Source organism: Myxocyprinus asiaticus, chromosome 7 (assembly GCF_019703515.2).
Source record: "Myxocyprinus asiaticus isolate MX2 ecotype Aquarium Trade chromosome 7, UBuf_Myxa_2, whole genome shotgun sequence".
NCBI classification, from domain to species: domain Eukaryota; kingdom Metazoa; phylum Chordata; class Actinopteri; order Cypriniformes; family Catostomidae; genus Myxocyprinus; species Myxocyprinus asiaticus.
The window spans coordinates 50,260,001-50,278,232 of record NC_059350.1 but is presented as its reverse complement, the minus strand read 5'-3'; the positions used below and the strand labels follow the sequence as shown (position 1 = coordinate 50,278,232).

The following is an 18,232-nucleotide window of genomic DNA, read 5'->3' as shown; positions in this document are numbered from 1 at the left end:
TTTTTTTTTTTTTTATTAATAGTTTGCATTTTGGAATAAATGTGCACCTTCTTAATCTTTCATAGTTTTTGAATGCTCTATCTCTCTGAAAAGTGTTTTTGCTTGTGTCATCAGGACTCTGGGTCTGCATATCCGATCCATTGAGGAGAACAGCCGCTCTGAACGAGAGGGAATCTTTCAAGAGGACGAGTGCATTGTACAGATCAATGACACTGAGTTAATAGACAAGTCCTTCACTGAGTGAGTGCTCTACTCTTCATCAGTCACACTTTCAGTGTTGTCATGTGGATTACTAATCATCCCACACTCTGTACTTCATTCTCTTCTTTTACGTCCATCTTTTGTGTTGTTCTCTCTTTCATTCGATTGTTCTTTCTCACAGTCACTCATAGTGCGCAAACACAATTGTACTGATCCTTTTGTCATCCTTGTTATCAATCTGTCCTCTCTGGCTTTTATTTTCCTCGCCTTCTCACCGAGTTTCAGTCCAATAACTTTACCACAACAAAAGAGAACGGTTTGCACTCTCATTCTCTCGCCTCGAGTGTGGAATTGCCCTATTAAGTGACATCAACAGTATCAGACAGCCTTCAAAAGGTCTGTGGATTAAACAAAGTGGCACTATTAGAGAAGTGAAAGAAATGGTCTGAGCATTAAAGGTGTTGGAAGTAAATAAAAAAAAAAGACTGCAATCAAGCCAGTCAATTTTACTTCTCCAGCGGTGTCCTGGAGTGAACTCTGAAAAGTTTCACATACTTAAAAAAAGAAAAACATTGTTTGACACATCTAAGCACAAGTAGAACGAATTTCTGTGATAATCATTTATAAATCCGTTCTTACATAAATTGTTGCGCTGAACTGACAATTTATACTATGTTGAAAAAGAAGAACTTGCTCGACACATCTAATCAATCTAACGTTTGAAACTTTCATGTCCTTTGAACTTTGGTGCATCTTTTCATTTGAAGTCCACTATTAATAATTTTAGTTGGAAATTGCGTAGTGTTTGTTATATTGTTAACTACCCAGTGGTTGAGAAACCCTGATCTAATGTTCACTATAAATAGTTTTCGAAGAAAATTGTGGAATGTGTGTTATATTGGTGTTTTTTGGTTTGTAGTCTCAGAAACGTCAGGGCTCACCCATAAAACACACTCAGATCAGATGTTTCTTGTTAATCTTCTATAAATCTGTACTCAAATATTTAAAAAAAAGTAAAAAAATAAATAAAAAAAAACATTTGAACTTTGGCGTCTTGTCATCTGATATCCACTATTTATAGTCTTAGTCGCAAATTTGATTAGATTTTTTTTTCACGTGTTTTTTGGTTCGTTGTTTTTTTTTAAAAACGTTGGGGCTTATTCATGAAACACAAGCAGAGTGAATTTTTGTGTTAATTGTTCCTGAATCTGTTCATGAAAAATTGGTTTTACGAACGATTTACACAGAAATGAATTGTTCTCACTTTCCATGAATAAGGCCTTTGATTTTGTTGTTGATTTGAGTTAAAAATGTATTATAAAATTGATTGTTCCTTAGGTCTGGGCGATATAGCCTTTTTCATATCTTTTGATACATCGATATTTATCATGATATACATTCACATTTTCACATTTTTTTTTTGAATTTCCAAGTGGCAGAAGTAAAGAGGAAAAAAAAATCTTAAATGGTCTGTACAAAACTGCATTGGGGGCCCAGAGACAGCCAAATCAGTGGTGTCTGAGGGATCTTCTTTTAAAATATTAAAATATTTTATATCAATCAAGTGCAGTTGGACATTAATGTTAAAAGATCATCTGTTCATTTTGAAGCATAATGACAGCATATCATTTTTACATTCAAATGTTTTTGATATTTTGTTACATTCAGATAGCAAGTATGGGGACATAGATTCCTTGTGACTGAGGAATGATACCGTTTAGGGGTTCAGGGTGTATCCCCTGAGAGAAAATTTAGAAAATATAAAAGTCTGAATGGACCCTTTGTATATTTTCATTCAAGTGAGAAAGACTACGCTACAAACTAGTAATATTGTTGTCTTTCCTTGTCATCCATGCCAGAGATGTTGACATCTGAAAAAACCTTATGGTCTGAAGGCGCTCTGGAACCACGTTAAATTAAGAGGCGCCTCATGTCTACTCACATGTGGGGAAAAGAGGCAACACTGTGGACTTTTTATCACGATAAATATTGAGAATTTTATCGCCCATCCCTATAGTTCTGAGTCAAAATGCAGATGGGATGAGCCGTATTCAAAGTCATTATGCACACACCTGTGACCGCACGTTAGTTGAATTCAATATTAACATGCCAAAAAATGAGTTCATAGGGAATCGTGGGAATCGTAACCAGCCTAGAGTTAGGCTATTGAACTGTTACTTTTTGGAAGAATAGTTTGTTCAGATTTTTAGTGTTAATAAAGGTAAATATTTTTTGAATATCTGTGTCATTTATAAAAGCTATAAGCCACTTGAGGGCAAATGTTACAGTGGGCCACATTAAATATGAGCAGAACGAATTCCAATTCCTGTGTGAATTGTTCATAAAACCATTCTTACGCATAACAAAGCTAGTCTACATTAACAAGGTGTATTTCAGGAGTTCGTACTGTATGTAGTGTGATGAAAATGTTGAGAAGTGATTCCCACTAGAGACCCTTGAGTGAAAAAGCTCTTAAAGTGTGTTAATGAAGGAGGCTGTTGTGTCTAGAGCTCTTCTAAGCCATTGAATCATTGAGAGACCGTTTTTTTTTCATTTCGTTTTAGGGCTCAGGAGGTGTTTCGTCAAGCAATGTCTTCTACCATAATTTGTTTGGAGGTGCTTCCTGTCGCCAATAAGCTTCGCTATGAAAAGAGCCTCATCGGGCAACTTTTCACCAACACTGAGCCAAACCCGTTGGTCCCGAAGGTTAAGAGCCCATTCTTGGTCCGCAAACTTGGTTCCAATGCACCAACGCCATCACCCCTGCCCCCTGCCTCACAGACCCCACCCCTGAAAGAGGAGGAGCTTTTACCTGCAAGACATCCCCCCATGGAGATGTACCATCGCAAAGACACGCCCTCTCCTCCAGTCAGCGCGTCACCCACCATGAGAGATCGTAGCGAGTGTCCCGCCACCAAAAAGACCCTGGACCTCGCCACAGTGGTTAATATGGTCAGCAGAAAGCCTGGAAAGAAACTGAATATCGATTTGAAGAAAGGTATGCCAGATGTGAATTCAAAATGTACCCTATTTACTTTATCTTATTGTGCTTGATCCATCAGTGAACGTTATTCAAAAGAAAAAATAGTCTTTGTAATTGTAATTGTTCATGAAAATCGAATAACTGGCTCCGCCTCTGAAAAGACTTTCCTTTTCTGCTGACTTTTCGTAATCCAATTAGTTCCTGGTGGATAAAATCAAGTCCCTTCTTTCAATTTTTATATTCTCTTTCACTCATAAATACCTCAGATTATGGAAGTAAAATGGGTTGCGATGGGGCGCCATTTCATGTTGACTTAAAGCACGGCAGGGTGCAGCCATGTACCATATGATTTAAACTACTGTATGTCAAAACTGCTGCGTATCAACTTCTATATATATCTCTGGTTCTTAACCATTTTTTCCTTGCCTCTCTTTACCTCTCCTCTCAGCTGATTGACAGGTGCTATTGTTTAAAACTTTAATGTCAGGCACTCTTCTGGGAGATGAGATTTCATAATTTACCATCTTTAGTATGCTGGATTGGCCCCTGTTTTTTATGACATCGCTCACTCGTGTGAGAGAGAGAGAGAGAGAGAGAGAGAGAGCAATTCTTGGCTTCAATAATCTCGTGTCCCTACGGACAAGCGAGTCAAGGGAATTGCCATTTTAGGATTATTCTTTATGTGTCTCCTTCTCTGTCTTCTGTCTCTCTCATTCTCTCTGTCTTTCTTGGTGAATTGCACAGATCCTGTCATAAACACCTCCAGGCTTTATTTCACCCGAGGAAAAAAAGGCCAAAATATGTTGCATAATGAATACGAAGCCAATTTTAGTACCACAAATGTTTTTGTGATATTATTTTCATGCAAGTTAGTGATAGACTGATATATTTACAATATTTAGATAGTTTGAGATTATGAGCATCGTACGATAACTATGTCCAATCGTCCGATTAACTGAAGTTTTTATTCAGCTTAGCCACTCTGTTTTAACATTTTTTAGAGTTATTTTGAGTATTGTGTGAAATAAGTGTTCATATAGTTTCAGCAATTTTGTGTAAATCTTATTTGTTCATCTATATTTAAATCGTGTTATTTATATCAGCTCTACATCAGCCATCTGTCACCCTCGATATCGTAGGGATGTGACTTAAATGGTCGCAAATGCAACAGAAAATAAATAATTGCAACCATAATTAAAAATCTAGTCGCCATTGTCGACAGTCGGGGACACTTTATGTGTGTTCATATTCGGTTTTGTCAGATATGCGAGTTATTGAATTATGAGTGAATTCTGTAATTTGTCAAATAAAAACAGCAATTTGGCTCCTAAATGTTTCAGTTTAGGAGCCACTGGCTTCGTAGTCATTGTTTTTTTTAGTCTGGAGCCCTCTAACGGTATAGGTACCCCCAAACTCTCCCTACTGTAATGCTAAAAAAAAAAAAAAAATTTGTAATTGTGAAGTACAGTTATACATCATGGAAATAACTGTTATACTGCCTTTTAGGGCTGCACGATATATCAAATTGTCAAAATATTGCAAGTGTACATATGGCGATATGCATATTGCAATGCTTGTAATGACAAAATTATATTTAATATGTGTCACTTGGTCTGCGTGCTGTGTGCATAGGCGCTGACTCAAACGATGGAGTGTGTCACAGTTTGTGTATATGTATCTGTAACCAGCGCTGTCCTGTGCTTTCACCCTGCGTTGTGTGTGCAGCTAATAATGAGACCAGACACGAGTATACAAACCCAAACTTGGCTTGTTTATTGGCTACTGTGGTCTATGTGGATATATAAAATGATGGGTTTCAGTTAATGGATTGTCCCGTGAAATCCTTTCTGTCAGTCTCAAGTTCAGCATGGACTGACAACAAGCACGTTAAACCAAAGTAGAAATCGAATGTCTACAAGTTGGTATAGCTGCAGGCCGGAGACCTCCAAATGGGTGCGGAATCTCCAAAAGAGGGCAGGGTTACTCCAAAAGTGGGTTATGCCAACTCAAAAAGGGGGCGTCACTTCCACTTACTATTAAGGTTAGGGAAAGGGTTAGGTAAGAGAGCCCTATATCTTTAATGGCAGTTTGGAGTTCCTGACCCTTTTTTATACATACATATACATACATACATACATACATACATACATTTTATATATATATATATATATAGTTGTGCTCAAAAGTTTGCATACCCTTGTAGAAATTGTGACATTTTGGCATTGATTTTGAAAATATGACTGATCATGCAAAAAAACTGCCTTTTATTTAAGGATAGTGATCATATGAAGCCATTTATTATCACATAGTTGTTTGGCTCCTTTTTAAATCATAATGATAACAGAAATCACCCAAATGGCCCTGATCAAAAGTTTACATACCCTTGAATGTTTGGCCTTGTTACAGACACACAAGGTGACACAAACAGGTTTAAATGGCAATTAAAGGTTAATTTCCCACACCTGTGGCTTTTAAAATTGCAATTAGTGTCTGTATATAAATAGTCAATGAGTTTGTCAGCTCTCACGTGGAGATACTGAGCCATGGGGAGCAGAAAAGAACTGTCAAAAGACCTGCGTAACAAGGTAATGGAACTTTATTAAGATGGAAAAGGATATAAAAAGATATCCAAAGCCTTGACAATGCCAGTCAGTACTGTTCAATCACTTATTAAGAAGTGGAAAATTCAGGGATCTCTTGATACCAAGCCAAGGTCAGGTAGACCAAGAAAGATTTCAGCCACAACTGCCAGAAGAATTGTTCGGGATACAAAGAAAGACCCACAGGTAACCTTAGGAGAAATACAGGCTGCTCTGGAAAAAGACAGTGTGGTTGTTTCAAGGAGTGCAATACGACAATACTTGAACAAAAATGAGCTGCATGGTTGAGTTGCCAGAAAGAAGCCTTTACTGCGCCAATGCCACAAAAAAGCCTGGTTACAATATGCCCAACAACACCTTGACACGCCTCACAGCTTCTGGCACACTGTAATTTGGAGTGACGAGACCAAAATAGAGCTTTATGGTCACAACCATAAGTGCTATGTTTGGAGAGGGGTCAACAAGGCCTATAGTGAAAAGAATACCATCCCCACTGTGAAGCATGGTGGTGGCTCACTGATGTTTTGGGGGTGTGTGAGCTCGAAAGGCACGGGGAATCTTGTGAAAATTGATGGCAAGATGAATGCAGCATGTTATCAGAAAATACTGGCACACAATTTGCATTCTTCTGCACGAAAGCTGCGCATGGGACGCTCTTGGACTTTCCAGCACGACAATGACCCTAAGCACAAGGCCAAGTTGACCCTCCAGTGATTACAGCAGAAAAAGGTGAATGTTCTGGAGTGGCCATCACAGTCTCCTGACCTTAATATCATCGAGCCACTCTGGGGAGGTCTCAAACGTGCAGTTCATGCAAGACGACCAAAGACTTTGCATGACCTGGAGGCATTTTCCCAAGACGAATGGGCAGCTATACCACCTGCAAGAATTTGGGGCCTCATAGAGAACTATTACAAAAGAGTGCACGCTGTCATTGATGCTAAAGGGGGCAATACACAGTATTAAGAACTAAGGGTATGCAGACTTTTGAACAGGGGTCATTTCATTTTTTCTTTGTTGCCATGTTTTGTTTTATGATTGTGCCATTCTGTTGTAGCCTACAGTTGAATATGAATCCCATAAGAAAATATGTAAAGTTTTACCATAAGCTATTTAGCAGATATTAAAATTACTCTTCAATTACAATTTGATTATACATATATATATGTGTGTGTGTGTGTGTGTGTGTGTGTGTGTGTGTGTGTGTGTGTGTGTATATATATATATATGTGTATATATATATATATATATATATACACACACACACACACACACACACACATATATATATATATATATATATATATATATATATATATATATATATATATATATATATATATACACTATATTGCCAAAAGTATTCGCTCATCTGCCTTTAGACGCATATGAACTTAAGCGACATCCCATTCTTAATCCATAGGGTTTAATATGACGTCGGCCCACCCTTTGCAGCTATAACAGCTTCAACTCTTCTGGGAAGGCTTTCCACAAGGTTTAGGAGTGTGTTTATGGGAATATTTGACCATTCTTCCAGAAGCGCATTTGTGAGGTCAGACACTGATGTTGGACGAGAAGGCCTGGCTCGCAGTCTTCGCTCTAATTCATCCCAAAGGTGCTCTATCAGGTTGAGGTCAGGAATCTGTGCAGGCCAGTCAAGTTCTTCCACACCAAACTCGCTCATCCATGTCTTTATGGACCTTGCTTTGTGCACTGGTGCGCAGTCATGTTGGAACAGGAAGGGGCCATCCCCAAACTGTTCCCACAAAGTTGGGAGCATGGAATTGTCCAAAATCTCTTGGTATGCTGAAGCATTCAGAGTTCCTTTCACTGGAACTAAGGGGCCAAGCCCAGCTCCTGAAAAACAACCCCACACCATAATTCCCCCTCCACCAAACTTCACAGTTGGCACAATGCAGTCAGACAAGTACCGTTCTCCTGGCAACCGCCAAACCCAGACTCGTCCATCAGATTGCCAGATGGAGAAGCGTGATTCGTCACTCCAGAGAACGCGTCTCCACTGCTCTAGAGTCCAGTGGCAGCGTGCTTTACACCACTGCATCCGACGCTTTGCATTGCACTTGGTGATGTATGGCTTGGATGCAGCTGCTCGGCCATGGAAACCCATTCCATGAAGTTCTCTACGCACTGTTCTTGAGCTAATCTGAAGGCCACATGAACTTTGGAGGTCTGTAGCGATTGACTCTGCAGAAAGTTGCCGACCTCTGCGCACTATGCGCCTCAGCATCCGCTGACCCCGCTCTGTCATTTTATGTGGCCTACCACTTCGTGGCTGAGTTGCTGTCATTCCCAATCGCTTCCACTTTGTTATAATACCACTGACAGTTGACTGTGGAATATTTAGTAGCGAGGAAATTTCACGACTGGACTTGTTGCACAGGTTGTTGCATTATCACAGTACCACGCTGGAATTCACTGAGCTCCTGAGAGCGGCCCATTCTTTCACAAATGTTTGTAGAAGCAGTCTGCATGCCTAGGTGCTTCATTTTATACACCTGTGGCCATGAAAGTGATTGGAACACTTGAATTCAATTATTTGGATGGGTGAGCGAATACTTTTGGCAATATAGTGTATATACACACACACACATATATATATATATATATATATATATATATATATATATATATATATATATATATATATATATATATATGTATAATCAAATTGTAATTGAAGAGTAATTTTAATATCTGCTAAATAGCTTATGGTAAAACTTTACATATTATACACAGTCTATATGCAGTTTGGAACAAAAGACAACTATGTTTGTGATTTCTGGGATATATGGTTCTTTTTAATTCCAATAAGTTTATTTGGGCGGTGGGGGTTCCACACACTCTGATGTCGTCATACTGAATCATACTGAATAGTATATTGCATTTTCCAACAACTTATCGCTGCTTCATTTTTCCTCCATATCGTGCTGCCCTACTGCCTTTCATTTAGACTGATTTAAAGGAATAAGTCATTGTATTATGTGTCTTTATGATATGTTTTTATATTTAAAAAAAAAGTCTTTATACACAATTTTTGTGTACAATTTTACTCTGTTAGGCACCGTTCTGACCAAACGCGTTTTTGCGTTAAATAAAGCTGTGGAACAGAATGTTGCCTTCTTGAGGTGCAGTTTTAAAGGTTAAAGTTATTTTAAATTGACACAGCGGCTAAAAAGCGAGGCACTCTTGCGTGATGCTAAAAAAATAGCGAGACGCAGCGCAACAGAAAAACGCAAAAAATGCATTTTGTGTGAACGGCTCCTTACTGTCGTGAGATCCTAAAATCCTAGTCTAACTCTTTATTATCTTCATTATTTTGGGATGAAACGTAAATCGCATTTTGAGATTTTTTTTCATGAGATTCACCCTTTAATCTTTTCATTCTCGTCTCGTCCAGTGCTTTCACATTTTTAAATAACATTTATTAAACCACACCCTTTGCCATTGTTTCTCACTCTTCTTTCACACAACCTCTCTCTCTCCCTCTCTCCTCATCCTGTATCCCTCTCTCTCTGCATCTGTTGTAGATGTGTTCACGTGTGAAATTAAAGTGCAGTGCTGTCTAATCCGCGTAAGGAAGCATTTATCAGTGTGCAGCATTGGAGATGGAGGTGTTCAAATCTCTTTAGAGAAAGCAGAGAGCTTAAACATGAGTTACCAGGCAGGAGTGCTTTAAACCTCAATCAGAATACAGGGGAGGACCTCTTCACATTGATCTCAGATGCAGCTTATATTCATTATATACAATAATTGTTCAATAAAGACCCTATGAAACCATAATTGCAGTTTTGTGGCTTTTAATCAATATTTGTCAAATACTGTATATCAAGGCTCAACAACAAGGATAGCTTGCTAGCCCATGCTAATGTGAGAGAGTTTGAAATCAGTAGTGCCATCGTTTTTTTATTATTTATTTTTTTCAACAGAGTGTCTTTGAATTCATATCTGTAATGGAGTTACATTACAGTTGTAAAAAATCAAGCTATTTTTGCCAATAATAATAATAAAAAATAACTATTATTTGTAGTAAATTGTTTTTGAACATGAAAAGTTAACGTTAAAAGAAAAATGTGAATATTATTTTCTTACACATCTAAAAAAGTCTCTGTGTTAGTTTATTCCTAAAAGAAATGTCTTTTAGCAGATTAATAAAGGAATATGTACAGTCAGCCAGTTGTTATCGCAAAGTAAACCCCTTGTATCACCTGAAGGGCTTTATTTTGCAAAAAACAAAAGGCTGACTGTACACTATCCAGCTTATTACATGGCTACTAACCAAAATCAGTCAATAAATGTACATGAAATATTGATTTGAGTTCTGTTGGGGTTTATTTTATGAAAATGACCATCTGACTGCTAATTATCCAGCTTATTACAAGACTTGCCAAATAAATAAGTCAATGGAAATGAAATACTGAAATGCGTTAACTATTTTATTATGTGAGAAGAAAGAAATCGCAGAACAGTTGATTTGCACTTTAGGTTTGCATCGGCGTTCTGGTGGTTTATTTTGCGAAAATGTCTGACTGCTCATTATTCAGCTTATTACAAGATGACTTGCTGAATGAATAAATAAATGGACATAAAACATTAATATGAGTTGAAATTATTTAATTAGCTTTCTTGTAGAGATCGCAGAGTGATATGAGAAGTAGTAAAGATGACTCGCAATACCCAGATGACCGGTCTAATATGACTTAATCCTCGGATATACGGTTGTTACTCAGAAATATCAGACCACTAGATGGTGCCATTGTACAATCAGAATCAAATATTCCAGAGACGTGTGTGATAAATGCATTTAAACTTCACAGTTCTGAGACTGTAAAAAATGGACCAAAAATATGTATGGTTGCAGGGCCATAAACAATTTTCTGTCCAGTACAATACTCTCTAGAATGAGAATGTCCCCTCCCCCTGAATTAGAGAGAACACATTTTACGATTTTTATTTTTTCTTTTGGTAAAAAGTACACCCGTGAATTGTTCATAATAAGACCAGTAGTAGGAAAGTAAACGGGGTCAGTTTTGATTTCATGTTGACGTTAAAGCACTTTAAGCCTTTCTGGAATAATTTGAAAGTACTTTTGCAAAGTTTCACCGAAATCTTTTCAGCCTGTGTGCATTTGATGATATTACAGTGGGTGTCACTGGTCTAGACACGAACATACTTTACTAGCACCATATAGTCTTTGAAGAATCTTATTTTACATTATATGGCAGAGTAAAAATTTTCCCACTTTATATTAGGTGACTTAAACTACTATGTACTAACATAAAAATACATACAATACAATGTACTTATTATGTAACCACATGTTGTTCTGCAAAATTCTACAAGATTCACATTTTCTGCTACTGAGATTAAGTTACAGATATGTTTAGGGTAAGGGTTGGAGTAGGTTTTGGATTAGGGGTTAAGGTTAACACTGTAACTACAGATGCAATTAAATGCAGGGATTTTACATGTAAATACAATGCAACAACACTTATGTACTTAGCATTTTGCTCAGTATACTTATTAAGGATATAGTAGTCAAATACACAAAGTATAAAATGGGTCTGTAAAATTAGTTTGGAAGCTAGTGTAGACTTGCTAGTGTATCAACACACTGGTGAAAGCATTAAGAAGACTATTTGTCATTGAGTTCTGGTTCATTGGGTCATATAAACACATGTTAAATGTTTCTGGTTTTCCTCTGTCTGCAGGTACGGAGGGCCTTGGTTTCACCGTGGTAACCCGAGACTCATCTGTTCATGGTCCAGGACCCATTCTGGTCAAGAGTATTTTGCCTCGCGGAGCAGCCGTAAAAGATGGCCGACTCATGTCAGGAGACTGCATCCTGGAGGTATTACACGCTTCCTGCATCAATGCAATCATGAGAGCTTGGCCTGTAAAATCAGAGCTTATTCATATGACATTAAATTAAAAGCTGTTCCGACGAAAGCCTGCCGTCTGAAATTCTTCCAATTAAAAGCTATTGTTAAAGATGCAATTTAAAGATATTGTTTCAGATCGTGTAATGCATTCTTGACTTAATTAGGCCAATTGTCCGTAAGCCTCCACCATCATGGATTGTGCTCAGGCTTGAGACTGAATTAATAGTGAAATGTTTCCATTTTAATGCATTGGCTTGGCATAGGGTAAATGGAAATTATGGTCTTGATTTTGACGGTTACATGAAATAGCTTATTTTTGATGTCCGCAGGTAAATGGAGTGGACATCACTGGACGCACTCAAGAGGAACTGGTTGCTATGTTGCGAAGCACCAAACTGGGAGAAACGGTGTCTTTGATAGTTGGACGACAAGAAGAGTTCTTGCCCAGAGAATTGGTAAGACTACCAATTTGCTTTTGCATTTACAATTACTTTTATGCATGTGGCAGATGCTTTTGTCCAAAGCAATTTAAAGTGCATTCAAAGTGTACATAATTGTTTTTATATTTCATGTTGGTTCTTTTTGGTGAAAAAGTTTTATTTGTGAAAAACCTTTCAGTTCTGTTAACAGTTGTTGAACTTGCTTTTTTCCCCACTGATTCGGGCAGAATACTGTACTTAAATACTATTGAAATGTGACGCTATTCGGCGGAAGCGTTCCAATTCCTGTACGAATGACCCATATGAGCCGTTTATTTTTTAATCATCAGCACGAAACACACTGCGGGACCAGTGTAGTCCAATAAAACCTTAGCTGTCCCCTCCTTTGAATTGGATCTGTCGATACAGCTCTTGACAGGAAGTTGTGCACATGACTCAGCTGTTTTAACAGGAAGTCCCAGGCAAATGCTGGTACGTCCCCTCTCCCAGATGTTTGCATGGTGGTGTGTTGATCGGTGACCCTTTTCAAAGCATCTTTATTCTTCCTCTAAACATCAAACCTCCCATAGAAGCCCAGCAAAGAGTAAAACCTCACTTGTGACGCCTCTATATCCCTCATCTCAGGAAGAAAGAGCACATCCCTTCATTGTGTCTCTGTCTATCTTCAGTTAATGTACACTATAGAGTCTGCTCTTCAAAGGCACTGGGTTTAGAAGGGTCACCTATAAACACATGCATGCATATGTATTATGTACATAAACGGAAGAGTGTAGGCTGCCAAACAATTTATAATCTCTCTTACAGATCATTTCTCACATACATTACTTCTTCAATTAAGTTTATGATGTCTGAGATTGTACTTGCACTAAAGCCGGGATGTATTTACTGCACTTCGCTATAATTGCATATTCTTGCATATTATTTGCTCGTAAATACATTGTCCAAAATATTGTTGTGTTTTAGCCTTATATTGGTTTTTCTTTAAGTTTGGCACATTTTATTTCCCAGGGATTGATTGTAATGAATACAAACTGATTTGAACTTTTTTCCTTTTTTTTTTTTTTTATAAATATTTTTTATCATTTTTGTTATATGAAGATCACATTAAAATTGACTTTGAAACTTTTTAGCATGCCTTCATTTATTTTTGGTACTTTTCAAATGCCTTTTTATTTATAGATTTTATTGTTCTAGACTTGTGCCAGACCCAGACGTTCGGTATTAAATAAAAATAATACATTTTTTAACTATAATAATCTAAACAAAGAGTGAAATATACATAAACCATTTCAATATTTATTGTGTGAAAATGAGTTATTTTTTATGAGTTAAAAATTAATAACAACTGTCCCACAGATGTGCCGACATTTCCACCACGCCAAACAATTTTGCCCCAATAAAGTTTTTATAAAAGTTTGTGTACTTGTTAAACAAGTCAACAAAAGTGTCAGTGAAGAGCATGCTTGAAATGAAATTAAAGAAAGAAGAAAAAAAAAAGACAATTTAAGGTAAATATCAATTTTTAATTGGATATTTTTTATTGGCCGTCATTTAAAAATTGCTTAATTGCTTCAAAATTGCTGTCTGCACACTGAATTAAAATTTAGACTAAAAAAGGTCTAACAAAAATACATTTCTTTTTTAACAATCTGCAAAGTGCAAGTGAATAAAAAGCCAGACCAACAAGGGCAGACATTTCAGCACATCACTTTCTTCTGTCATGTCCCCACACAGAATTTGAGATGTGGTGGACATCGTAATGGTCTTAAAAAATGATGTAAATCTCCTTTGATTCATACACGTGGACTGTTGGTCATTGTTAGTAGAAAAATAGTAAGAGTGTGAAAACTGTTTAACGACACATTACTTTCTGGAAATCCACAGTTCTAAAAGTTCCAGAAGTTGAAGAAACACCCATTTATGGATTTAGCAGTTTTATACTTCGATTTTGTGCAATCTTTGCTCGTTCCAGATCTGTTGAAAACGAGCAGCTGTATGTCATAGACACCGACTATTATTGGACCATTAATTCTCGTTAGGCACAAAAAAATGACATAAAGAGCTGCTCTGCAATATCTTTTCACAGACAAAAAGCTCCTCCATTTTTTCCTCTCTATTCAAATTCAAAGTGGGTTAGCTGCACGAATGCTTAGCCAGGCTGAATTCAGAAGAAATGCGACGGCAGGCAAAAGGAAAAATGGTACACTCGGGAGAAATAGTTTTTCTCTGAGAATAGAAGAGTATGTAAAGACATAATGACAGTGTTGAGTAGATCTTACCATTTGCCTATTTAGGGCATGTGTGAGTGTGTGTATTTATACATCATTCCAACCAATGAATGCATCCAAACCTGAAATATCGTCTATAAACACCCACAGCGTCCGTAATTAACGTTTTGCCTGCAAATGGCATGTGAATTGAGAATTTATCACCCATAAATATTTCTTATTGGCCACGAAGCTTTACTTTGCTGTATTTTTGTTTTTAAAAAATGTATACCTTTTTGTGATGATGGAATTATTTAACTGTTTTTGCCTAGCATAGCTATTTGTGACATACAACACTGGCCGTTTTAGTTTTGGATATGCCATTTATGTGTTTCCGCATTAGGTTTTGGGGAAAAACTTTTGGCAACTAAGATAAAGATACTTTTGATCCACTGAGGAAATTTGAGGAAATAAAACGTGCAAGTTGCGAATTTAGTAGATGATTCTTTTTTTTTTTTTTTTTTTTTTTCGCTCACGTTGCTTATGTCACTGTTATATCAGGTCCATACAATGCAAGGGTATGGTGACCAGACCTTTTGAAGGTCCAAAAATCACAAAGACATTATAAATGTAATCCACACGAATCCAGTGGTTTAATATATGTCTTCTGAAATGATGCAATCACTTTCAGTTAGAAACAGATCAATATTTCAATCCTTTTCTACTATAAATTTCCGCTTTCACTTATAGAAAGTGAAAGTGGAGATTTATGGTAAAAAAGGACTTAACTATTGATCTGTTTCTCACCCACATCTGTCATATTGCTTCTGAAGATATGGATTTAATCACTGGAGTCGTATGGATTACATTTATATGGCTTTTATGTGATTTCTGGACCTTCAAAAGGTCTGGTCACCATTCACTTGTATTGTATGGGCTTACAGAGCTGAGATATTTCTCTAAAAATAGTTGTTTGTGTTCAGCTGAAGAAAAAGTCATACACATCTGGGATGGCACGAGGGTGAGTAAATGATGAGAGGTGTACTATCCCTTTAAACCATGTAATGCTGCAATTCTTAATAAAATTACAGGCCATCTGTCGATTAATTAAATAGTTTTATTTTAGTCCCTGCACACCCACCTTAATATTTGTCAGTTTTAACATTGGATTGCTTCTTTACCACCCACTTTCAGCAAAAAAATGATCCCATCTTAATTCCCTGAGGCAGAGTTGGCTAATGATCGGCCATTAGCGAAAACAAAGGATCCTCAATAACAGCCTGCTGAAAACCAACAGATATTTAGACAGGAAACAGCCAAGACCATAAATGTCCATCCTGTTAGCAGCTAGATGGTGTTTGGAGACAGACAAAAGAGACTGTTTTTAGAGATCATTGACAGAGTTAAAGCCTTGTTTTTCTGACTTGTTGAATATCCCGTTGGGATCTAATCACTGTGTTGATGTGTTGGTGACTGGATATCCTGGAGATGTCTATCCCTGCTGGAAAATCCAGCTAAAACCAGGCTAAGGTTGAAGCTATTTTTTTAACTGAGCAAGATGGTTGATTAACTGGACTACCAGCTAGCAGGAACCATCTTGTAAAAGCTCTTTAAAGTTTGTAGACCACATTGGAGCAGCAAAGACCACCTTAAAATGGTAAAAGTTTGGCTCCATTTCCACCTGGTATTAAGATGCGTTTCTGGTGATCCGATAACATGCGGCCAGCCCTAAATACAGGTCTAAACAGGGTCTAAAATGTTTTATGATCAGATCAGAGAAACCACATACGAATGAGGTCAAAAACACATTTGACCAGATTGCATTTGAGGTGCAAACGCAAATCCGTCCTGTATGTGTCCCAGCAGTAGTGAAGCGCTCAACTTTCAATCAACCGTTTCACTAAAAAAAGAGTTTAAAGTTTGCCAGTTGCGAGCGACTTTAAAAGGAAATAACCGTCCTATCAGAAAATGTAAAAAAGCTAATACATACAGTACACAATCACAAGAGCCTCACAGATCTTCTTCAGTGTGTCTGATATCAAAACAGATGAGAAGCACGAACACCTGAAGCTCCTTTAATATAGGTAATTGTAAATGTTCAAGGTAGGGAGGGAAAGGAGGACACGGGAAACTTGGGCTTCAACTCAAATGTGGTACAACTATAAACAAACTCGAAGAGGATTTTCAGCATAACACTCTTTAGCTAAACACACAGTCTCTTTCAGACGGGTAGCTCTCTCTCTCTCGTCTCTGGCGTGGTCCCTTTTTATCGCTCTCCCAAGTACTACTGTAATCAGAAACAGGTGTTGGATTTTATAGCACTCAGGTGTGTGCACCCTTACCGCTTTCTCTCCGGACGAATACTCGACCACACCCCTCCGCCACAGTAATACACTAAAATAGCGGATAATTCTGCTTGACGTGTTGCGTTTGTGCTTAGATTAAATTTCAACCGCATCTGGGAGAAGCAGTGTGCCAGCTTGTTCACGCGTTCTTTGTCTTTTCTGACTTTGTTGCACTTAAGTGACTGATGTATGTCGTCGTGAAAGAGACCCTCCCCTCCAAATCTGAACACAAGAGGTCGCAGGAGACACATTTAAGTGACCAGGTGTAAACAGCGATGTGTCTCACCTGACCACATGTAATTGGATCACCCGAGACTCATCGTAATACCAGGTGGAAACGGGATCTTAGTTTTTCCAGCATCGTGAAAGATCATCTGGAAAGCATTGCATTCTAAGTGTAATATTTGTGTAGAAAAACATACTGTAAGCATTTTAGTTTTGCAACAGGTGCACTGTAGTCTGAACAACAATTTAGTGAGATGTAGGCTTTAATAAACTAAAAATGTAAAAACAGAACAAGACCAAATGCACTCACTGAAAACAAGTCTTATCTTGCAAACGATTCTATTGCTTCTCAGGTAAATTCACCTCGTTTAGATATCTTTACTGGACAACAAGATGAAGATATGGATTGAGAATAACAGTTCACACAGCTACAATCTGAATATAGCTTTGGATAGCCAATTTAGAATCAAGTTCTTTGACTCCAAAGGGGCCGCAGAACTTTACTGACTGTGTGTGAGCTGCCAGTGTACTTGCCGTCCTCCACCCTTTGGTGGACAGACAGGTTTTCTGTGAGGATGAAGGGGTCAGACAGCACATTGCACAGTTGTACTCACAGGAAGAGAGGTCAGGACACAGGACTTGTGGAGCCTTTAGGTGGCCTTGAGGTGGACTTATTAATAATTCCCTCTTCTCTCACACACAGGATGTGTTCTGCTTTGTCATGGCCTATTTTATTTGAGTTATTATTTAGGTCATGGCCACCTCTTTCTGCAACCAATTTCCTTTTAAACCAATTTTTTGTGTCGTGAGAGTGATTTAGCAAGGCTTGCTATTGAAGGGATAGTTCACCCAAAAATGAAAATTCTCTCATCATTCCTCATGCCATCCCAGATGTGTATGACTTTTTCTTCTGCAGAACACAAACGAAGATTTTTAGGAGAATATTTCAGCTCTGTCGGTCCATACAATGCAAGTGAATGCTGACCAAAATCACACAAAGGCAGCATAAAAGTAATCCATACAACTCCAGTGGTTTAATCAATGTCTTCAGAAGCGATCCAGTTGGTTTGGGGTGAGAACAGACCAAAATTGAACTCCTTTTCCTGAACTCCTACATCTTGCCATGGCATCTTTGGGCACGATCATGATTTCAAGCTTGATTACTCTTCCTAGCGTTTGACGCATGCGCAGAGTGCTAGATGGCGCTAGGAAGTGGAATCGAGCTTGAAATCATGATCGCCAAGGAGACTGATGTCAAGATTTATAGTGAAAATTTAGTTATATTTTGGTCTGTTCTCACCCAAAACTGAATAGATCCCTTCTGAAGACAT

General features: G+C 37.8%; 1 protein-coding gene across 2 annotated transcripts in view; it reads left to right on the top strand.

Moving 5' to 3' along the window:
• pard3ba (par-3 family cell polarity regulator beta a) overlaps positions 1 to 18,232 on the top strand; it is a 230,645-nt gene that overhangs the window by 94,518 nt on the left and 117,895 nt on the right. For both annotated transcript variants that reach the window (XM_051702158.1, XM_051702157.1), the window contains exons 7-10: positions 115 to 240; positions 2,766 to 3,199; positions 11,514 to 11,653; positions 12,014 to 12,139. In XM_051702158.1, the coding sequence (XP_051558118.1) occupies positions 115 to 240; positions 2,766 to 3,199; positions 11,514 to 11,653; positions 12,014 to 12,139 (826 nt within the window). The remainder of the gene's footprint in view (positions 1 to 114; positions 241 to 2,765; positions 3,200 to 11,513; positions 11,654 to 12,013; positions 12,140 to 18,232) is intronic.